Raw genomic sequence first — 25,185 nt, forward strand, 5'->3', positions numbered from 1 at the left:
ATGGAGAAAAACGCATTATTTTGTTGTTATTGTGTGGGGCCAATCCATGAAACAATAAATAGCATTTTCCACATAACTGCAATCAGAGAACATTTTGAAAATGGGTAATGATATTTTTTATGGAATGTTTGTAAGAGTTGATTATTAGGAAAATTAGATAGTCATTCTTTACTATTTATATCAACCTTTCATCAATTTTGACTATCATTCTTCATGTTTATAATTCAACTTAAACAAAAACATCAACAATACACTTCAGAATTTTTATTTTTTTAATTTTCCTTTATTTATAGCATTCTTTTAAAAAACTTACTTTAGTTTGAAAAATGAACCATTTATCAACATCCAAGGATGATCACTGCTGCTACGAAAAACTCCAATCCATGATGGAGGTAATATGGAACTCAGAAATTCCTACCCCAAAATAAAGAATTTTTATTTAAAAAATCATCATGAAAGATTATTTTTGTAAAGCAAGTAGTGTACTCTTTCAAAAAATCCTTCATTTTGTGAACAAAATAAGATTGTTGGATTCTAATCTAACAATAAACATAGATTAAAACTCTTAATTAAAGATATATTAAAGTTACATTTCATATTTTCAAAAACTTTTAGCAATGTTTGTACATTTGATTTAAAATTACCCCAAATATTTATGTTTAAAGGTCTCATTCTTCTTAATTTAATAAGGAAAATTCTGATTCATGTAATTTAATATTTACCCACATTGACAAAACTAAAATGACAAAGTTTTAAATAAGTTTCCAAATACTTAAAGGATTTGTTACCATGATCAATGTCATTTTCTACTATTTCAGCAGGTTTTTTAAAAAAAGGGATCATAATTAAATAAATAAATGACATGAAACAAACAAACAAACAAAAAAGATTCTGTGTTTCACAACATTATTAAACCAGATAAAGCCCAAATTGACCTGTTTCTATGTTTGGTGGAATCCAGTTGCCCAGGTGTCAGAGACTCATTTCCCAGCTAATTAGAATTATAATTTTGGAACTAATTAATGAAAGACATGAGTAAAGAAGAGCTCTGAAAGGTGGAATGAGAAAAAGTAAAAGGTTTGGTATTCCAGGATTAGCAAATACAGAGTGACAGGGTATCTTATATCCCACCCAACAGAAGAAAGTGACTTAGGCCAGATTGTTTCCAATGCCCAACCTAGAAATAGGATGTGGCTCAAGGAAGCTATTCCTCCTCTGTGTTAAAAGGGGAATGTTGCCCAGCAACAGCAGGCAAGCCTAGGAGAGTGATCCATTAGGACACCTGCTGACAAAAGCAATCAGAGAAACCAGGGTAGGTGAGTCAGAGGTGGGACCAGCAAAAAGGAGTCAATGACTAAAAGTAACGGACCCAGCAAGGCTCTTTATTCTGGAGGCCATGAGACTCAGATCCCCAGTGAATGACAACAGAGAGAATGGATTTTAAAATGTCACATTCACATAACTCAGCAGTGAAAGTTAACAAACTTCAGATAAATGCAATATAGATGAAGTGCAGCAATATCATATGGGAGTCCAAAGAAAGAGGAATAAAATGTGTTTTACTGTATGATTTTTTATATAAGTTTCAAAAACAAGCAAAGAGACTCTATATAGTAAAAGTCAGCACAGTGGGTAAGTGATGCGGGAGGAGAAATGATGAGAGAATACACAGGAGCAGAGATGCTAAGGACCGCAAACTCCATTTTGTGATCTGATTTGCAATTATATGGTTCCATTGCTCTTGTAATCCATCCGCTCAATTATATGTTTAATAGTCTTGATATAAGGTAAAATTAAATGGCAAAGTTTCTTTTAGAAACCAAGCATTTATAGAAGCACAGTTGTCTATCAAAAGGAAGACTGGAGATTAGTAGATGTGCATTAGTAGTATAAAAATATAACATATTAGAGGCACAGTGCATGAAATTCATGCACGGTGGGTGTGGGGGAGGTCCCTCAGGTCAGCCTGCACCCTCTCACAATCTGGGACCCCTCGGGGGATGTCCGACTGCCGGTTTATGCCCATCCCCTGCAGGATTGAGCCTAAACCGGCAGTTGGACATCCCTCTCAAAATCTGGGACCACAGGCTCTGAACTGCTCATCTGCCTGTCTGCCTGATCTCCCCTAACCACTCTGCCTGCCTGCCTGATCTCCCTTAACCACTCGCCTGCCTGGCTGATCGCCCCTAACCACCTCTGCCTTCGGCCCCCACACCTGGGACCCGGACTTCCCCCTCTGGCCAGCCACAGTCACCCGGGACCCTGGGCAGCTTCGCCGGGGTCCGGGCTTTGTCTGGAATGACGTCTGGAAGGTGTCTAGTCTATCCAGTCTAATTAGCATATTACCCTCTTATTAGTATAGACTAGAGGCCTGGTGCACAAAAATTTGTGCACTCGGGGGAAAGGTGGGGAGGGTCCCTCAGCCCAGCCTGTGCCCTCTCGCAGTCGGGGACCCCTTGGGAGATAACGACCTGCTGGCTTAGGCCTGCTCCCAGGTGGCAGAGGGCAGGCCCAATCCCTAGGTGCAGCCCCTGGTTGGGCTCAGAGCAGGGCCGATTGGGGAGTTGGGGCGCTGCCCCCTGTCATGCACAGAGCAGGGCAGATTGGGAGGTTGCGATGCCACCCTCAGTCATGCTCAGGGTAGGGCCGATTGGGGGGTTGGGGCACCGCCCCCTGTCACACTCAAGGCAGGGTTGATGGGATGGGGAGGTCGTGGCACCATCACCTGTCAGGCACAGAGCAGGGCCCATCAGGGGGTTGGGGAGCTCCCCACTGTCAAGCACAGAGCAGGGCCCATCAGGGGGTTGGGGAGCTACCCCCTGTCACGCACAGAGCAGGGCCCATCAGGGGGTTGGGGCGCCACCCTCTATCACCCACAGGGCAGGGCCGATCAGGGGGTTGAGGCACCATCACTATCACACTCAGGGCAGGACTGATGGGGAGGTTATTGCTCTACCCCGTCACACACAGAGCAGGGCCTGTGTGGTGGGGGTGTAGGGGCGCCACACCCTGTCACACACAGATCCGCAGGGCGATCAGGGGGTTGGGGAGCTCCCCCCTGTCAGGCACAGAGCAGGGCCGATCAGGGGGTAGGGGCACCTTATCCTGTCAGGAAAAGAGCAGGGCGGATAGGGAGTTTGTGGCCCCACCCCCTGTCACACACAGAGACACAGGGAGATCAGGGGGTTTGGACGCTGACCCTGTCACGCTGATCCCGGTGCTGGGAGGCATATTACCTTTTTACTATATAGAATAGAGGCCTGGTTCATGGGTGGGGGCTGGCTGGTTTGCCCTGAAGGGTGTCCTGGATCAGGGTGGGGGTCCCCACTGGGGTGCCTGGCCAGCCTGGATGAGGGGATGATGGCTGTTTGCAGCTGGTCACACACCCTTCAGGGTGGGGGTCCCCACTGGGGTGCCTGGCCAGTCTGGGTGAGGGGCTGAGGGCTGTTTTCATGCTGGGACTGAAGCTCCCAACTGCTCCTTTTTTTCTTTTTCTTTTTTTTTTATTCTGGGCCAGCTTTAGTCTGAGGCTCCAGCTCTGAGGCCTCAGCTGCTGAAAGTAGGTATCTGGTTTGTTTCGGTTCTATAATGGAAACTTTGTATCAACTCCAGCTCTGAGATCCCGGCTTGCTGAAAGCTGGTTTCTGGGGTTTTGTTTAGCTTCTATATGTTACAATGTTTCTTAAACTGCAAGCTCAGAGGCCGGCAAAGCAGGCGGGGAACGTTGCAGTCCTCCGTCACTGAAGCAAGCAAGCCTCATGTTCAGTTTAAGCTGCCTGGCTGCCGGCTGCCATCTTTGCTGGCAGTTAATTTGCATATCGCCCTGATTAGACAATGGGAAGGGTAGCGGTCGTATGCCAATTACCATGTTTCTCTTTTGGAAGGCAGCTATGCTCACCACTATACAACCAATGCCCTCAATGTTTCTCTTTTATTAGATAGGATTATAAAGTCAAACTGTGGAATTTTATACAAACTTTAAATATTTATAACTATGTATAAAAAAGTGAATTCTACAAATATACTATTGGCTGAAATAAGCCTTTAATAAAGTATATGAAATGTTTAATATCTTACCATTTCTTCTTCATTATCTATGTAAAGCAGATTAGAGTTCTTAGTAGCACAGGCCAGCAAACTCTGATTCCATGATTTTTCTTCAGTGCTAATGTAATAGCAATTGTTGGAAAATGTAAACCATCCCAGTGGACAAAGTTCACAATGATATGCTAAAGGAAGATTACAAATCTTAATCTTATAGCAATTTGAAGTTTTAGAAATTAACTTACACACTTACATAGGTATAAACAAATAGGTACATAATATACCTATACATCCTCCCTGGCTGGTACATATAAAACAAAACACACTCACAGGAAAGGGTCTGCCAGATATCCCCTAATTTCTGTGCCCACATAGAGCAAACACATAAACAAAAATATCTACTCTGTACATGTCCTAAAAGCCGATGACTGAAAATACATTTTAAGAATAGTAAAATCACTTGTCTCTTATATTATAGCAGTAGGAAATTAAAGCCAAACCGCAACAATGGATGTCGCAATTTAAAATTGATGTTTTTTCATAATGTTGCAGAAGAAGGAACACTCTCTTATAAAAATTATTTATGAACATTTATTGCTCATTTAATAATTTATGTTCTCCAAAAAGAGTCTATTATTATTATTGCCTAGCCTAAGATAAAGACAAAATATGAACTTTGGAAATATCAGAACTTTGAAAATTATTTTGTACCTTTCAGGATCTTTGTGCTGATGGATGAATTGTTCTTCTCCAGTTTACCAGTACCTTAAAAAATTAAGGTAATTGATTAAAAAGTAATTAATCTAAATAAATCATAATTTTTGTTTGTAGATTGAAGTTTTTTGTAAATATTGTTTATGATGAGAAAAAAATGAATAAAGTAACATATTTAAAGGAAAATATTTTAAAAGCCTATGGGAACCAACTTTACCATCTCTTACAGTATTGGCTTACCCATTACCAAGAATTAATTTGCATTTCTAAGTAAGGCCTTTTGGATTCCTATAAAATATGTATTTAAGTTATGAAATCAGAATATATAAATGTGTAAAATGTGTTCTACAAATCATTCTATTTCTTATGCATTTGACAAATTCAGCATAGCAGATTTATCTAAATGTACACATTAAAAAGAGAGTTCTATTCTGTAATACTGTATTATGAAATGCTTAGAGGCACTCAGAGTCTTTAAAATGATGTTTCCCTAAAATCTTCCAAAAACTTACAAGGCATGAAAAGTATCACTCTTACTACACTGTACATCAAGATAAGGGAGATAACTCCCAGGACCCCAGCAAAGAGCTTCTCTGGAGGTGATGGTGAATCTGCAGGAGGAGAAAGGAGAGATGGAGATATTATTTAGGCAGTTTACATATAAGAGAACCCACGTGCACAGCAAATCGTAAAGCTGAATCCTGAAACCATATCTAGCAGTGGAATCTTCCTCTCAGATGTACCATTTCATTTTCTGAAAACACGATTCTCCATGAGTTGTTGGTCAAAGGTGACACCTTACAACAGTGCCTCAATGAAACTAGCCCTCAGATTTCATATTAGAATTCTGTGTTCCAACTTTAAGCTCTGACCCTTACAAATGAAAACATATGTGAGCTAATTCCCTACTCTTTTGCACACCTCTATATGCCAGGTGCACATCCTAGAACAATTATACTGTGTGTATTAAATGAGCCACCTTTGCTTTAGTCATCCTTGTGATTCCATTGAAGGTCTTGAAAAGCACTTGAAAGTTTATTCCCACACAGAATATTTATTGTTCAGTTGGTACAATGGAGCTGTTCATGCCCTTACCTTTCACTTGCTGTCTTCTTAAGTCCTTAGCCAGACTCATGTCTGAGTCATTTTCTTGTTGGACATCCATCTCTGAGGCTGGGTAATGACAGGGGTGGTGCCTATGATAACAGCACTTAAGTAATTAGTAAATGCTGTGAGCAATGACAAGACGCCAAGGATAGTCTTTGTGGGTGGGGTGTGAGAAAGTAACAGTATTTACTTTGCATTTGACCAATGTGAAGTCTTGTTCTAATTTACGTAGAGATTTAAATGTGTTTCAGGATAGAATAATAGTTGTTAAAATGATATTCTATGTTTAACATAGTATTATTGGTTGAAGCATTGAAAAGTAAGAAGTTAACAAAGAATAAAGAAAATCAGAATAATAATATCATTATCAAAGTCAGAATCCACTAAATCATTTTAATACTATTAGAGTAACTATGAAAATTAAAATGCTGTATAGAAAGAAAGAGATGCACTCATTTTTATGACAACTTATGGTTACAGATTGAGTGTTTTAAGTTGGGGGAATAGTAGTATTAGAATATATAGTACTTTTCTTTAATACATTAATTTTATTTAGTCACTTATATTTATTTATTAAAAGGGCAGTGATATTTTAAAATATCATGTCATATTTTAAATAATGTGGAGTTCTGAGAAATCATTATAATTTAAGAAAATATTTTATATGCTAAAAATGCTACATGACACTCTAAAGTTATCCGAAACTTACAAATAATAAGAGCAATAGAAAGTTAAAGGATTCTTAAAAATATTAATTTTACACAAGTAACTTACATTTTTCAATGGTTAAGATATGAAATCATAAAATGACTAATAAATGTGTATATCATTTATGGAGGAACATTGTTGGTGCAAAATTCCTGAAAGATCCTAGGGCTATCAAAGTCAGTGAAGGTGACTTTAGTGTGTAGGCAAATTTAATAAATCTGATAATTTATTCAATAATTCAGTCAATGGGCTCTGCAGTCAGTGAGATCTAGAATAAATTCAGGCTTTGAAATTTATACTGTATTACCTTTAAAAGTTATTTGGTCAAGTGAAATTTGACCTAGCTTGCTAATCTGAGGTGGGAATAAAATATTTTGAGATACAATGCATGTGAAGATAACACTCAATCTGATATTTATAAACTCTCAGTATGTCACTTGTTTTAATTATTTTAACACAATTGCCTTGTTACTATTTCTGATTCATATCAGACAATGAAAATGTATTTCCCATTAAATGAATTGGGCCAGTAGAGAGACAGAAGAGTATACCACATACCTCTGGGAGCTGTAAGTTATGAATCCTTTAATGGGAGGCAAGGTCACTCCTGTAAACAATATCTGTGGTCTCCACAGACTGGCCTGTGAAGACTGAGAGTGAATCAAAAGTAGAAAATAGTAGATTTCTCATCACTGTGTCACTTAGAGTTTGAACAGGAAATTCTTACACGTGGGCATTTTTGAAGATGATTTATCTCATCACACATCTTCCAAATGTAAGAGGCTTTGAGCTTGTAGTGCATCATTTAGTTTGTCCATTGGTAAGTGCCTCTGAGAAATTATTTTCATATTCTAAAAGATTTCTGGAACAAAAGACGTGACTATTCATGCTATTAACTTATTTCATCTTAAAATCACATATCTTAGGCCTCGTGAAGAGTATCGCAGATGTTTAAGTTCTACTCTTAGACAAGGTTCCTAATTAATGGCATTACCTCATTTTACTTATACACTCATTATGTTATTTTAATTATAATAGAATAAATCTAAAACCATAATTTCATTTACAATAGCTTCTTAATCATGTTTGTCATTAATATTCTGAAGAATTACTACATTTTCAACATATAGTAACTGTCACAAATATTTAGTCTCAAATGTATCTTCTCACTCTCTCTTGTTTTTAAAATTGCTCTATTTAATTTTATTATTTGTATATAGAAATATAAATTTTCCTGATATTAATAAATGTCCGTGAAGTATAAGACATTAAGCAACACTGAACTATAGCATATGTATAAAATTGAAATATTAAATTAATACTCATATTATTTATTAATTCATATTTAAATTATAATTAGTAGTTTGGATTTTATTATAAATATTTGTTGTAAATAACAAAAACCCAAGTCTCACAATGTAGGAGAAAGACAAATATAATTTTTAAAAATTTCACTTGACCATAGCTGGGGAGACAGAAATAGTAGACTTTGAAAACACATGTTAAGTGACACATGACCATTAGAAGAAATAAAACATTGCATTTAAATTATCTAGTGTGAATCAGATAGAATTTTTCATCTTTCTCATATTACTTCCAGAATAGAGGAAATGTTTATCTTCATTAGTGAGTAAATTAAAATTGGGAGTACAATATGCTCCAAAAATCTCATTTCTGAATGTGTATCCAAAGAAACAACACAATTATATTACAATTTTAAATTTATTGATTGATTTTCAAAATAGAGAAGGCAAAGATATTAGAGATAGATAGATAGATAGATAGATAGATAGATAGATAGATAGATAGATAGATTGGTAGATAGATAATAGAAAGAAATCAACTTGTTTGATTTTTTAATGAGTTTTAATTAATTTATTTATTTAATTTTTTTAAAGTTTAAAATTTTTAAATAAATTGACAGAATTGTGTATCTATTAACAAAAAAAACCAACAACACCCAAAACACAAAAAACAGAAAAGCGTTTTTTGATTCTTTTTTTTCTTTATTGATTAAGGTATTACATATGTTCCCTATCCCCCCATTGCTCCCTCCCCACCACTCATGCCCTCACCGGCCTGGTGTCTGTGTCTATTGGTTAGGCTTATATGAATGCATACAAGTCCTTTGATGGAGCTCTCCTCCTTACCACCACCCTCCCCTACTTTCCTTCTGAGGTTTGACGGTCTGATCAATGCTTCTTTGTCTCTGGATCTGTTCTTGTTGATCAGTTTATGCTGTTCATTATATTTCAAACAGGAGTGATATTATGTACTAGTATGTGCCCTGACCAGGGATCAACCAGTGACCTTGGCGTAGGGGGACAATGCTCTAACCAACTGAGATATCCAGTCATGGTAACACATATTTGCAAAGAGCTATCTGTACTACCATGTTCATTAAAACATTATTCACCATAATTAATGTTTGAAAGCAACCTAGGTGTCTTCAGTGGATGAATGGATAAAGAAAATATTACACACACAAAGGATTATTATTCATCCATGAGAACAGGAACTTTTTGTGATTTGTCAGAAAATTATGGGATGGAAAGAGTCTTTAAAATATGCATTTCATTTTCACAAAAGAACAGAAAAGCCAACACAACAACCTTCTCTAAAAAATATGGTATGCTTTCTAATTTGGGGGACCTGGGGTTGGGGGGAGTTGGTTAGCAGTAGTTAATCCTGTTTTGAGAGAAAATAGCTAAATTATTTAAGGTTGTAAGCTTAATTTTTATCTCATCCCTTTTTAGTTTTCTTTATGAATAGAATGGAGAAATGTGTTTATGGCATCAAGGAGATTATTTGCAGTACATCATTGGAGTGAGGAACAATAATCCTTTTTGCTTTGTAACCAACTGGCATAGCTTTGCAGTTTAGTCTAAAATGAGTTATCTGGGAAATGTTCACTCAAAACAAAATTATCTGGTCTCAGGTAAAATTTATATTGCCATTCTTTTTTGTAGTTATTTTTTTTTCTCTGCCTTTTCAATCTATCCCGAACTGTTAGAATCAGTAAATGTTATAGGATAACATGAACATATGATCTTCTGTACTCTGAAGCATGAAGGGGCAAAGAATTACCACTCAGTCTCGTCTCTGCACGTTTCATGGGGTTAGTACAAAAGTATCTTTTAAGCAAATGTTATCATGTATAAGTGACTAGAGGCCTGTTGCATGAAAAGATTCGTGCAATAGGCTTTCCCTTCCCCTGGCTGCAGGCACCGGTTTTCCTCCAGCACCCGGGACACAGGCCTTCACTGCTCTGGCCAGAGCCTTCAGTCTTCACTCCACCATTTCGCGCCTACATATGCAAATTAACTGCCAGCTTTATTGGATTAATTTGCATACTCTCCTGATTGGCTGGTGAGCATAGTGGAGGGATGGTCAATTTACATGTTTGTCTAATATTAGGTAGGATGAATGTTTTGAAGACTATGAAAAAGTAGTTGGTCATGCTAAACCAGTAATAAAACAAACACATTGTAAACTCTATAAATTGTTAATCTATGTCTTTGAAAAAATAGGTATAGTGAAGATGAGATTTACCTAAAAATCAAATTATAATTTTGACAATATCTAACCTGTGATTGACTCGGGTTAAGGAAATTACGGTCTGCTTAAGGAAATGTATACTATAGCCATTGTATTAACTATAAACTAGCTCAATAATCTACATGCAGATGAGAGGCTGTAATTTTACATCATAGATATCTTATGAATTTTTACATATCTTATTGATTTTTCCACCCCTCTATGGTAAAAATTTCAGTTAACTGACGTCTAATACCATTTATCTTTTGGTAATAGAGGCGAGTTTTGTACTCTGTCTTATTGACTCCTAAAAGAATGGGAGAGTTTAATTTGTTGAAAGAATAAAATATACAAGCAATTTAAGTGTCATGCAAACATGATATATGTGTACCTGTGTAGGAGATAATAATTTCAAAATCATTGTCATTAGTCTCTATAAAACCAGTTTTCTTTGGGTTTGGGTTGTTATATTTTAAAGTGTTAAGAACGAACGATTTGAAATGTCAAAGACAGATGAATTCTAAGTAAACTGTTTCTTCTGATTTTATGCTAGGTCATTTCTCCCCCTCTCCTCAACCAAGCTTTCATACATATGGTTGAAACTGAGTTTTCACAAACACTAAAAAAATTCTGTTTCTAGTTACAATGATACCCAAACAAAAGATTTGGGCATTACCTGCTTTTTTTAGTCACTTTCTAGTATCACATGCCCACACCACTTCAACCCCCAAATTAGTGTCTACTAGAGTGGGTGAATGTGACCTCACGTGGGAATAGAGCCTTTGCAAATGTAACCAAGTTAAGATGAGGTCATACTGGTGTAGGATGGGCCTTAATTAATAGATATAAAATGTATAAGAAGAGGGATCATGGACACCGAGAGAGAGACACACAGGGAGAACAGTGAGGTGAATGAGGCCAGGATTGGAATAATATCCCCTAGGCCAATGAAATCCTAAGACTCAGGGCTATACCCAAAATGAAGAGAAATGCAGGGCACAGGGTCTCCCTTAGAGTCTTCAAAGTGAACATAGACCTTTAATACCTTGATTTCAGACTTCAAGCTGCCAGAACTGTGAGAGAATAAACATTTGTGTTGTATGTCAGAAGAAAAGTAAAATATATAATGTGAGATGATAATAAATGTTCTATGAAAACATTTTGAACACAGTAAGAGGAATTGAACATATCATCTGTGAGAAGGAATTGAAATTCCATCTGTGTCTATTGGGAATGTAATATTTGGATAAAGACATGAAGTTGTTGTGAAAACCAGCAATGTCGATAAATTTGCCCCTGTTCATCACATAATATCAGACTTCTTATGGTCTCAAGGAGATTCTCCATCTCTAATACCTTGTTTCTTATTTATCATTTTGTTATTTATGCTGAATATCTGTGACGGGTAGAGAAGTTTACACAAACTCTTCAATCACTATGATGCTGCTTGTTGTAGTCATTTTATATCAGAGAAATAGCAATTGATATGAATGAGATTTAACTACATACACAAAAGTCACCATTTCCCAAGACTATCCCAGGAAGTCTGATTACATTTATTTGGAAATATTGGCTTTCATCAACTAATTTCTTATTCAGACTTAATCTCCAGATCATTTAATTTGGTGACTTGTCCTCAAAATTTGATAAATTATATTGGTAATTTGTACTTTAAATTTAAGAAAAATTTATACATCAAGAAATAATATTAATTTGTTAATGTAGTTAAAATACTAAGAAACTTATATCTGGCAATAGTGAAATCATGTGAGGAACCATGTGACTACAAAGTATGTGGGTATTTTATATTCTGGCTTCTGGGATTTCCATAACTCCTACAGGTGGTCCTAACTGCTGGTGCACTACTCTTTTCTCCCTGTCTTCCAATGGCTATTATTGTAGATTAGATTAGTTTTGGGGGAATCTACATTTTTCCCCTCTGACCACTATGAGAAAAGTGTACTTTGTAGACAATTAAAAAGCTTGGCTATGTGACTTGTTTTGATAATATTATGTGATCTGGAAAGTAACATATTATGAATTCGGAGGTCAGGTATCAAGAAGCACATTTCTGCTAGCAATGCTGAGAGTTGCTAATCACTGCTATGAGGTTATGTACCAGGTAGCCCGCTGTTCAGAGAATAAAATATAAAAACAGGATATGAACTTTATCTATAGTTTTGAGCTGAGCCCATACATGCCCAGTCTACATCAACTAAAAGCCAACCAAACCACAAATGGGTAAATGAGAAATGAATTAATAAAATAAATGCTGATTTTTAAATATCAATGCAACTATGTTGTTGGTAACACAACTTCAGCAATTAAATGCAAATTAATTTTGAATATTGACACATTTTCTCTATGTGAATCTAAGGAATGAACATATAGAATATAAAGACAACATCCATATCCAAAGAGATAAATGCATATAAACTATTAATTCATTTTGCATTATTAAACGAGTGCAGGATCTCTCCCACTTGTAATTGAATTATAGTAAAAATATCCCCGAATGATTATGTCAAATTACTAAAGTTCATCCACATTCTGTCAATAATTAACTCGTTGACTCACACAGATATCGTGTCCTTTTTTGTTGTTTTCTTCATTACTTAACACTCTATTGTGTCCATCAAACATGCTTCTAAAGCATAGTAATAAAGAGTGTCAAAAGGGGGGAGACAAAGAATTTAATAAAAGAAGGTACCTTCCAAAATATCTAAAATCCAGTAGAGAAAAAAAAGACATGTATAATATACCAACGGACACTGATTATTACCCAGTGAATCCACCAGCCAGCACCAAAAAATGACTCTAAGTATTAATAATGCTGCACCAAAATAGATTTAGAAGATATATGTTTTGGTTGCATATTCTGAATAAGTGGCACATATTTAAGTGGCTTTTCTATAGAAATCTTGGGGTTGTTGTATAATAACCTTGAGTGTCAATTAAGAAGTTATTACCGTGGGCTCCAAATCTATCTTTACCGCCCTTTGTGAGTTAATGGTGCTAGGTCTTATAAACCTTTTCCTCCCTGCCAGCTCACCTGATGTTTTGCTAGTAAAAGGCACGGGAGGGGTATGACAGAGAAAGGGCTCTTCTTCCTGGTTTCACGGTGAGTTCTCTTTCTGGCTACAGAGATGTGGTTACCAGCTGCACGCATGCAGGAGGTTCCTGTGGCGTTCCCCCTCCAGCAGGTGTTTGAGGCTGGTCCCAGTTCCCTCTCCTCCAGCCTCTGCCTGCTGACACTGTGGCAGGGAGGCCTTCCCGCTTGTTAGTCACATTTGAGATCCACGCTCACCAGTGTGAGCCAGAGGACTTGGAACTGCTCTGTCCCACCTCCGTCCAGTGAGCTTACCTGCCATAAAGCTTTCTGTAGTGACACTGTCTTCAATGGAGTCTAAAACCTGGCACCCATGTGGTTTTCATTTTGGTAATCTCCCTTAAGCTTCAGGAACATTCTGTAATTTTCTTTTATTCCCCTCTCTCACCAAGTAGTTAATAATTCTTTGAATCAAACTTCCCCTGTTTTTTCGCTTCTGATTCAACACACTTACTCACCTTGTGACCCTGGGATGTTCAGCCCCCGTTTTGAAGATTTAAAGGCTAGGTCAAGTAAATTAATTTGAAAATATTTGCTCAATTATTCATGTTATTGCAGCCTTAGAAATAAGAGTTATTTTTATTTTATTGATTTCAGAGAGGAAGGGAGAGGGAGAGAGAGTTAGAAACATCAGTGATGACAGAGAATCATTCATCAGCTGCCTCCTGCACGGCCGCCCCTCTGGGGATTGAGCCTGCAACCTGGGCATGTGCCCTTGACCGGAATCAAACCCAGGACACTTCAGTCTGAAGGCTGACGCTCTATCCACTGTGACAAACCAGCAAGGGGAAAAATAAGAATTCTTGATATTATAATTCATAATATGTCCATGATTTATTTTAGTGAATATTAGAAGTTTTAAAAGTGTACAATATGTAACTGAATATATATTTTAAATGAACATAAATAAAGATTTAAAAATAAATCTGTAATACCAAGGGTGAAGTGTCAGATAAACTATAGACTTTAAAATAAAAGTTTATAATGACTTTAGAGAGAGAGGAATACAGAGATAGAAACATCAGTGAGAGAGGACCATTGATAGGCTACCTCCTGCACACCTCCTACTAGGGATTGAGCCCGCAACTCAGCCATGTACCCTGATCAGGAATTGAACTATTGACTTCTTGGGGCATGGGACAATGCTCAAGTACTGAGCCACAGCAGCCAGGCCAAACTATGGACTTTCAGTTCTATGAAGAGTCAAAGTAGAATCATTCTCAGTAACAAATGTACCACGATGGTGAGTGATGGTGATAAAAGGGAGGTTCTGCATGGGTGGGACAGAGGAATAAGGGAAATCTCAATACCTTCCTCTTAATTTTGTTGTGAACCTAAAGCTGGTCTCAAAATAATATCTTAAAAATAGTTCTACAGAAAATAATTGCAGTGCTTTTAAAGAAACTAGAAATGTATCATTTTTAGATGGTGGAAATACCATTATACTAGATTTAGGTAAGCTAACATGGCTGGTGCTTACAAACATAGCTTTTATTTTCTAAACAAGATTCAGAAAAGAGCTTGTGGCTGTAAAGTAGTGCAAGTGTACAGTTCTTATGAAATCCTGAAGTTATTCCAGATCTGAAATACAGAAACAATATATCATTAATCTGATCATATATAACTTCATATTTTAATGAATAAACTCTTTACGGTAATATTTACATACCTAAATTTGAACATCTTTTAAAACTTTTCAACAGAAACATTTAGTTGATGGTAAACACTTGATTTAATGGATCTGGATTTAATGGGAAAAATTTTAGGTTTGTATATCATATGTGAAATTAACATCTTGCTTATTTTAAAATGTTTTAATAAAAGTTAACTTATATTAATAGATTATTTTTTTTGTTCTTGATTCACCATTATTTCTTTAAATTTTTAGCAACTAGGCCATATGTTAGGAAAAACAATGTAGTAATTTCTCTGACATAAATAAATATTACATATCTACTACTAGAGTCACATATTTAAATCCAAGAGTGAAAGCTCATAAACAAGGTACTGCTAATGGTTAGCACATGATCACACCACACCGCCTATGGTAACAGGTGCTGTTGCCCTAAAGCCTGAGGCCTGAAGCCACACACCAGCCAAGTACATTTGTTTACCTGTCATGAAAAGTGCCTGCATGCATTTACTAGACTTTTTCAGTATAAATTTTAAATTATAGAAATACATACAGAAAAATTTTCTGTGAAATGAAACTTTTCATATGTACTTCATTTTAATTACACAGATGTGTCATCATAAGTACAAACTGGTAAACTAACTAATTTGTCAATTTTTGAACATATATATTCGTAAAACCTACTTTCTAATATAATGGCTTTTGGCTCTATTGCCGCAGTCGGCAAACTGCAGCTCGCAAGCTACATCCGGCTCTTTGGCCCCTTGAGTGTAGCTCTTCCTAAGCCTTAGGAGTACTCTAATTAAGTTAATAACAATGTACCTACCTATATACTTTAAGTTTAAAAAAAACTTGGCTCTCAAAAGAAATTTCAATCATTGTACTGTTGATATTTGGCTCTATTGACTAATGATTTTGCCGACTACTGCTCTAGTGGATATCTCCTTACCTGAATTAATATGTTATACCAAAGTTGTACCTTATTTATGTAATTGTTCACGCATTGATTTTCATTTCTAAGATTAATTTCTGACTTTAAGCATGAAGACCTAAAATATATAAGTTCTCAAGAAACTTACGGCTTGGAAGAGAAATCTAAGCCATTTTTCCACACTGACAAATTACTATTGTTTCTGTGGTAGAGTTGAATCCATAGAAATCGAATGAAAATGTTCAAAAAATCCTAGGAGACAACATTTTTTTGAGAAATTAGGTAATTGAATTCATACAAACAGCTAAGTTGTCCACTGCTGGAGGAGGAGGAGGAAATGAGGAGGTTGGATGACTGCTTAGTTAAATGCACAGCCCACCAACATTTGATGCAATTAGTGACTAAGCAAACCAACCATGTCTCACGGGCAGAAAATGTTTGACCCACCCAGCTGGCCCAGCATATCCAACATTCAGAAGATCCCACGATGCTCTGCGGAAATAGAAAGGTCTCTGAATCACTTGAAACACTCAAGATTCACATGAATTGAGGCAACAGCTGCAACAAAAGCAGCAGCATCCTAACAAACTTGCCAAAGGAACAGAAAAGTTTATACACAAATTGGAAAACAAAAAACCTATAATATTACGTGATGCAGAAAAAGCATCTGATAAAATCCAACACCCAAGTTTGATAAAAAACCTTTTAAGGCCACAGATGACAAACCTACAGCCAACATCATACAAAATGGGCAGAAACTAAAACCATTTCCCTTAGGAACAGGAACAAGACAAGGATAACCGATTTCACCCTCTGATTCAGCATCGTACTGGAAGTCCTCGCTGTAGTGATCAGACAGGAAGGAATAAAAGGTGTCCAAATTGAAAAGAAGTAAAGGTGTCATTATTTGCAGATGACATGATACCGTACATAGAAACCCTTAAGACTCCACTGAAAGACTACTAGGTTTAATAAATGAATTTGGCAACATAGCAGGATACAAAACTAACACCCAGAAAACTGTCATTTTTATACACCAAAATGATCTCACAGAAAGAGAAAGTTAAAAAAAATCCCATTTACCATTGCAACAAAAAAATTAAAATACATAGGAATAAACTTAACTAAGGAGGTAAAATGCCTGTATAAGAAAACTTCAAGACATTACAAAAAAAGAGCTAGAGAAAGATATAAAAAAGTGAAAGAATATACCGTGTTCAGTGATTGGTAGAATCAAAATCATTAAAACATATAGATTTTAAGCAATCTATAGATTTAATGCAATCCCCATTAAAACGATATATTTCACAGATCTAGAACAAACACTCTAACATTTATATGAAACAAAAAAAAGATCCCAAATAGCCACAGTGTCAGGGCCAGCCTGACAGGGTTGAGCCGGGCTGAGGCAGGGAGGTGGGAATTGAGAAAAGAAAGAAAAACAGGAAAGCAGGGTCGGGAGGACCCCAGTTCTCTCGATGAACTGAAGCAAGTTTATTAGCTATACAATCCTTTTATACACAACACACTGAATAGGAGGTCTGTCAAGAGAAATGTATTCTTTGTTCCTCTTAATCTCTAAGGGAGAGATACAGCAGAAGGACAAGTTCTCAGTACAGCATATCTCAGTAAATAGTTACAGACTTCTTGGTAAGCTATGAAAGGCTGTTTTCATTCTACAAATGTTACTCCCATTCTACTGATAATCGCCATCCAAACAAGTCTGGGAAAACTGTGTGGGTAAGGGTCCCAGCCTTGCTAGCCCCTTCAGGTGCAAGGACCTTGCCAGCTTACATCTGGCCTCAAACACCACAGCAATCTTGAGAGAGAAGAACAAAGTTGGAGAGATCACAATACTAGATATTAAATTATACTACAAAGCCACTGTAATCAAAACAGCCTGGTACTGGCACAAGAATAGGAATATAGATCAATGGAACAAAATGGAGAATCCAGAAATTGACCCAAACCATTATCCTCAATTAATATTTGACAAAGGAAGCAAGAGCATACAAAGGAGCAAAGAGCATACAATTGAGTAAAGACAGCCTCCTCAATAAATGATGGGGACAGGTACATGCAAAACAAAATGAAAGGAGACCACCAGCTTCCACCATACACAAGAATAAACTCAAATAGATAAAAGACTTAATTGTAAGTCGTTAAACCATAAAAATCTTAGAAGAATCCATAGGCAGCAAAATCTTGGACATCTCTCATAGCAATATGTTTGTGGATACATCTCCAGGACAAGACAAACTAATAATAAAATAAACAAATAGGACTACATCAAAATAAAAAGCTTCTGCACAGCAAAAGAAACCATCAACAAAATGAAAAGGGAGCCCCCTGCATGGCTGAACATATTTGCCAATGATACATCTGATAAAGGGTTAATATACAAATTATATAAGGAACTCATACAACTTAACAAAAGGAAGACAAACAAACCAATTTAAAAATGGACAAAGGACCTAAAAAGACACTTCTCCAAAGGTGACATACAGACGGCCAAGAGACAAATAAAAAACTGTTCAAAGTTATTAATCATCAGAGAGATGCAAATGTAAATGAAAATGAGGTATCACCTCACACCTGTCAGAATGACTACCATCAACCAACCAACAAATGACAAGTGCTGGCAAGGATGTGGAGAAAAGGGGACCCTAGTACACGGGTGGTGGGAATGCAGATTGGTGCAGCCACTATGGAAAATAGTATGGATTTTCTTCAAAAAGTTAAAAATTGCACTGCTATTTGACCCAGTAATACCCATTTCTAGGAATATTTCTAGGAATATATACTAAGAAACCTGAAACACTCATCAGAAAGAATGTATGCACCCCTATGTTCATAGCAGTGCAATTTACAACAGCTAAGATGTGGAAACAGCTCAAGTGCCCATCAGTAGATGAGTGGATTTAAAAGGCATGGTATATTCACACCATGGAATACTATGCAGCAGTGTAAAAGAAGGATTTCTTACTCTTTGAGACAGCATGAAAGAGCTGGAGAGTATTGTTTTAATCAAAATAAGCCAGTGAGAAAGATAACTATCATATGATCTCACTCATATTTGGAATCAAATGAACAAAATTAAATGATGAAGAAAACATACGCAAAAATAGAAGCATAGAATAGATTGATGAATCTCAGAGGGGTGGCTGGGGTAGGTGGGTGGGGAGGGAGAGGTTAACTGAGAAACATATATGCATAGCCCATGGACACAGACAATAGTCCGGTGAAGGCCTGGAAGTGGGTGTAGGGTGATGGGAGTCAATGGGGGAGAAGAAAAGGGGGACATCGTAATACTTTAAAATTACTTTTCATATTTTCAAAAACTTTCAGCAATGTTTGTACATTTGATTTAAAATTAACCCAAATATTTATGTTTAATAGTCTCATTCTTCTTCTTAATTTAATAAGGAAAATTCTGATTCATGTAATTCATTGACAAAACTAACATAACAAAGTTTTAAATAAGTTTCCAAATACTTAAAATATTTGAAACCATGACTAAATCAATGTCACGTTCTACTATTTCTCAGATAGCAGGTTTTTTAAAAAAGGAGTTATAATTAAAAAAATAAATGACATGAAAGCAAAAAAAAAAAGATTCTCTCTGTTTCACAACATTGTTTAACCAGATAAAGTCCAAATTGACCTGTTTCTGTATTGGTGGAATCCAGTGGTCCAGGTGTCAGAGACTCATTTCACTGCTAATTAGAACTATTAATTCTGGAACTAATTAATGAAAGACATGAGTTAAGAAGAGCTCTGAAAGGTGGAATGAGAAAGAGTAAAAGGTTTTGTACTCCAGGATTAGAGAACACAGGGTGGCAGGGTATCTTGCTGGGGTCCAACCCCAGCAGGTCCAGGGGTCCCCAAAGGTGTGGACGGAGTCAGCGAAGAAGGAATGACACGGAGACAGCGTTCAGTTGATCAGCAGCCTAGCCAGGATCTCTAGCCAGGATCTCCAGCCAAGTTCTGGTCTGGATCTCCAGCAAAGTTCTGGTTCGGATCTCCAGCCAGGTTCTGTGTCCATGTTCTCTTGCTAGGTTCTCCAGGTTCTCCAGCCAGGTTCTGTAGCCATGTTCTCTTGCTAGGTTCTCCAGGTTCTCCAGCCAGGTTCTGTAGCCATGTTCTCTTGCTAGGTTCTGCAGGTTCTCCAGCCAGGTTCTGTAGCCATGTTCCCTCGCTAGGTTCTCCAGCCAGGTTCTGTCCAGGTTCTCCAGCCAGGTTCAGTCACCAGGTTCTAGTCAGGTTCTCTTGCCAATTTCTGTAGTCAGGTTCAGTCCAGGATCTTTTGCCATGTTCTCTCCAGCGAAGTTCTTCTGTCTCTAGGTTCTGTGTAGGTTCTGTCTTCTAAGTTCTGTGTTGTTACATCTGTATTTATACCAGTTGATTCCAATCCTATCAATCGCTATTCCAAAGGTTAGGGCGTTTCTTATCTCCATTCCAGGGAGTAAAGATTATGTAGCTTAAGCATGATTGTTCGTAGTTAAAGTGATTAATTACCTGCCTGGCACTTAGTTAAGAGGTTTTATTCCCTCCCTAACTTCAGGGGAAAATCCCTACCTGGGGAAACAACCTTTCTCAGAGACCTTGGTTAAAACACATGGTGCCAAGAAGGTGAGCAAACATATTAAGAACAGTATGCCATATATGCCAGGTCCCTTGAAACAGCAAGCATGGACCGGCTCCCGGCAGTATCTTATATCCCAACCAACAGAAGAAAGCGACTTAGGCCTGATTGTTTCCAATACCCAACCGAGAAATAGGATGTGGCTCAAGGAAGCTATTCCTCCTCTGTGTAAAAAGGGGAATGTTGCCCAGCAACAGCAGGCAAGCCTAGGAGAGTGATCCATTAGGACACCTGCTGACAAAAGCAATCAGAGAAACCAGGGTAGGCCAGTCAGAGGTGAGACCAGCAAAATGAGCCTATTACTAAAAGTAAGGGACCCGGCAAGGCTCTTATTCTAGAGGCCATGAGACTCAGATCCCCAGTGAATGACAACAGAGAGAATGGATTTTAAAATGTCACATTCACATAACTCAGCAGTGAAAGTTAACAAAATGCAGATAAATGCAATATAGATGAAGTGCAGCAATATCATATGGGAGTTCAAAGAAACAGGAATAAATGTGTGTTACTGTATGATTTTTTATATGAGTTTCAAAAATAAGCAAAGAAACTCTATATATTAAAAGTCAGCACAGTTGGGTAAGTGATGCGGGAGGAGAAATGATGAGCGAATACACAGGAGCAGGGCTGGTAAGGACCGCAAACTCTATTTTGTCATCTGATTTGCAATTATATGGTTCCATTGCCCTTGTAATCCATCCGCTCAATTATATGTTTAACTAGAGGCCCAGTGCACAAAATTTGTGCACTGGCGGGGGGGGTGGTGGTGTCCCTCAGCCCCACTTGTGCCCTTTCGCAGTCTGGGACTTCTCGGGAGATAACGACCTGCTGGCTTAGGCCCACTCCCAGGTGGCAGAGAGCAAGCCCAATCCCTAGGTGCCTGCCCCGCAGTCCCTGGTCGGGCTCAGAGCAGGGCCGATTGGTGAGTTGGGGCGCCGCCCCCTGTCACTTGCAAGGCAGGGTAGACGGGGAGGTTGGGGCACCACACCCTGTCATGCACAGAGCAGGGTGGATCAGGGGGTTTGGTGCCACTCCTGTCACATACAGAGCCAGCCAATCAGTGGGTTGGGGCGCTGCCCCCTGTCACGCACAGAGCAGGGCCCATCAGGGGGGTTGGGGCTCCGTACCCTGTAACACACAGAAGAGGGCCGATCAGGGGTTTCGGGAGCTCCCCCAGTCACGTACAGAGCAGGGCCGATCAGGGATTTGGGGAGCTCTCCCCTGTCACCCACAGAGCAGGGCCGATCAGGGGTTTGGGGAGCTCTCCCCTGTTACGCACAGAGCAGGGCCGATCAGGGGGTTGGGGAGCTCTCCTCTGTCATCCACAGAGCAGGGCCGATCAGGAGGTTGTGATACCACCCTCAGTCACACTCATGGTAGGGCCCAATGGGGGGTTGGGGCACCGCCCCTTGTCACACTCAAGGCATGGTTAATGGGGAGGTTGGGGCGCTGCCCCGTCACCCACAGAGCAGGGCTGATCAGGGGGTTGGGGCACTACCCCCTGTCACACTCAGGGCTGGGCCGATGGGGAGGTTTTGGCTCCACCCTGTCACACACAGAGCAGGGCCCATAGGGGGTTGGGGGGCTGCACCCTGTCACACAGAGCAGGGCCGATCAGGGGGTTGGGGAGCTCCCCCCTATCAGGCACAGAGCAGGGCCAATCAGGTGGTTGGGGCACCTTCCCCTGTCACAAACAGAGCAGGGCGGATAGGGAGGTTGTGTCCCCACACCCCATCACATACAGAGCTGCAGGACGATCAGGGGGTTTGGGCGCTGCCCCCTGTCACGCTGCTCCAGGGGACTGGAGGCCTCACAGCTCTGCTGATCCTGGTGCTGGGAGGCATATTACCCTTTTACTATATAGGATAGAGGCCTGGTGCACGGGTGGGGGCCGGCTAGTTTGCCCTGAAGTGTGTCCTGGATCAGGGTGGGGGTCCCCTCTGGGGTGCCTGGCCAGCCTGCATGAGGCTATGATGGGTGTTTGCATCTGGTCACACCCGCTTCAGGATGGGGGTCCCCACTGGGGTGCCTGGCCAGTCTGGGTGAAAGGCTGAGGGCTGTTTTCAGGCTGGCAGGTGACTGAAGCTCCCAACTGCTCCTTTTTTCCTTTTTTTTTTTTTTCTTGGATTTATGGCTGTCTCTGGAGCTGAGAGCTGGCTTTAGCTGTGAGACCTCGCTGCTGAAAGCAGGTTTCTGGCTTTGTTTACTTTCTGTATTTGAAACTTTGTTGCGACTCCAGCTCTGAGATCCCAGCTGACTGAAAACAGGTTTCTGGGGTTTTGTTTAGCTTCTATGTTTGTAACAATGTTTCTTAGCAGCTCAGAGCCCAGAAGTGGCAGGCGGGGAATGTTGGTTTCCTCCGTCACTGAAGCAAGCAAGCCTCCTGTTCGTGTCAGTAGCCTGGCTGCTGGCCGCCATCTTTGCTGGCAGTTAATTTGCATATCGCCCTGATTAGCCAATGGGAAGGGTAGCGGATGTACGGCTAATTACCATGTTTCTTTTTTATTAGATAGGATAGCCTTGATATAAGGTAAAATTAAATGACAAAGTTTCTTTTAGAAACCAAGCACTTATAGAAGCACAGTTTTCTATCAAAAGCAACACTGGAGATTAGTAGATGTGCATTAGTAGTATAAAAATATAACATATTAGAGACCCAGTGCATTAAATCATGCACGGTGCAGTTCAGGGGCGGTCTCTCAGCTCAGCCTGCACCCTCTCACAATCTGAGACCCCTTGGGGGATATCCCTCTCACAATCCGGGACCGCTGGCTCCTAATCACTAACCTGCCTGCCTCCCTGATTTCCCCTGACCACTCTTCCTGACTGCCTGATCTCCCCTAACCAATCACCTGCCTGCCTGATCTCCCTTAACCACTCGCCTGCCTGCCTGATCTCCCTTAACCACTCGCTTGCCTGACTGATCCCCCTAACTACCTCTGCCATTGACCCCTGCACCTGGGACCCAGCCTTCCCTCCTCTGGATGGCCACAGTCACCTGGGACCCTAGGTGGCTTCCCCTGGGCGCAGGCATTGTCAGGAAAAACGTCTGGAATGACGTCTGGAAGATATACTGTCTATCCCGTCTAATTAGCATATTACCCTCTTATTAGTATAGATTATAAAATCAAACAGTGGAATTTTATACAAACTTTAAATATTTATAACTATGTATAAAAATGTGAATTCTACAAATATACTATTGGCTGAAATAAGCCTTTAATAAAGTGTATGAAATGTTTAACATCTTACCATTTCTTCTTCATTATCTATGTAAAGCAGATTAGAGTTCTTAGAAGCACAGGCCAGCACACTCTCATTCCATGTTTTATTTTCAGTGCTAATGTAATAGCAATTGTTGGAAAATGTAAACCATTCCAGTGGACAAATTCCACAATGATATGCTAAAGAAAGATTACAAATTATAATCCAATAGCAATTTGAAGTTTTAAAAATTAACTTACACACTTACATAGGTATAAACAAATTGGTACATAATATACCTATGCATCCTCACTGGCTGGTACATATGAAACAAAACACATTCACAGAAAAGGGTCTGCCAGGTATCCCCTAATTTCTGTGCCATAAAAAACAAACTCATAAACAAAAATATCCACTCTATACACGTCCTAAAAGCTGTTGACTGAAACTACTTTGTAAGAATAGTAAAATTACTTGTCTCTTCTTATATTATAGCACTAGAAAATTTAATCCAAACAGCAAAAATGGATGTGGCAATTTAAAATTGATTTTTTTTTCATAATATTGCAGGAGAAGGAACACTCTCTTATAATAATTATTATGAACATGTATTGCTCATTTTATAATTTATGTTCTCCTAAAAGAGTCTATTATTATTATTATTATTATTATTATTATTATTATTATTGCCTAGCCTAAGATAGAGACAAAATATAAACTTTGATAATATCAGAACTTTGAAAATTATTATGTACCTTTCAGGATCTTTGTTTTGACGGATGAATTGTTCTTCTCCAGTTTACCAGTACCTTAAAAAATCAAGGTAAATTTTTTAAAAATTAATTAACCTAAATAAATCAAAATAATTTTTGTTTGTATCTGAAATTTTTTTAAATATTCTCTATGATGAGACTTATCTGTAATAAAATTGATTTAATAAGAAAAATGAATAGAGTAACACAGATTTAAGGAAAATATTTTAAAAGCCTATGGGAACTTTACCATCAAGTATTGGCTTACCTAATATCAAGAATTAATTTGCATTTCTTAGTAAGGTCTTTTAGATTCTTATAAAATATGTACTTAAGTTATGAAATCAGAATACATAAATGAGTAAAATATGTTCCAGAAATCATCCTATTTTTATGCATTTGACAAATTCAGAATAGCACATTTATCTAAATGTATACATTAAAAAGAGAATTCTATTCTGTAATACTGTATTATGAAATGCTTAGAGGCACTCAGATTCTTTAAAATGATGTTTCCCTAAAATCTTCCAAAAACTTACCAGGCATGAAAAGTATCACTCTTACTACACTGTACATCAAGATGAGGCAGATAACTCCCAGGACCCCAGCAAAGAGCTTCTCTGGAGGTGATGGTGAATCTGCAGGAGGAGAAAGGAGAGATGGAGATATTATTTAGGCAGTTTACATATAAGAGAACCCACGTGCACAGTGAATCATAAAGTTGAATCCTGAAACCATATCTAGCAGTGGAATCTTCCTCTCAGATGTACCATTTCATTTTCTGAAAACACGATTCTCCAT

General features: G+C 38.5%; 1 protein-coding gene across 2 annotated transcripts in view; it reads right to left on the bottom strand.

Moving 5' to 3' along the window:
- Positions 1 to 25,185, bottom strand: part of LOC132227277 (NKG2-A/NKG2-B type II integral membrane protein-like) — a 49,482-nt gene that overhangs the window by 1,152 nt on the left and 23,145 nt on the right. Inside the window, exons 3-7 of one of the 2 annotated variants that reach the window (XM_059682187.1) lie at positions 24,924 to 25,022; positions 24,388 to 24,441; positions 23,681 to 23,832; positions 15,932 to 16,035; positions 14,476 to 14,800 (exon numbers count right to left, since the gene is read on the bottom strand). In XM_059682187.1, the coding sequence (XP_059538170.1) occupies positions 14,680 to 14,800; positions 15,932 to 16,035; positions 23,681 to 23,832; positions 24,388 to 24,441; positions 24,924 to 25,022 (530 nt within the window). In that variant the 3' untranslated portion in view covers positions 14,476 to 14,679. Of the gene's footprint in view, positions 1 to 313; positions 415 to 14,475; positions 14,801 to 15,931; positions 16,036 to 23,680; positions 23,833 to 24,387; positions 24,442 to 24,923; positions 25,023 to 25,185 lie in introns of those variants that run through there. The other variant, XM_059682188.1, reaches the window with a different exon arrangement.

The sequence above is a fragment of the Myotis daubentonii genome, chromosome 2, assembly GCF_963259705.1.
Source record: "Myotis daubentonii chromosome 2, mMyoDau2.1, whole genome shotgun sequence".
NCBI classification, from domain to species: Eukaryota; Metazoa; Chordata; class Mammalia; order Chiroptera; family Vespertilionidae; genus Myotis; species Myotis daubentonii.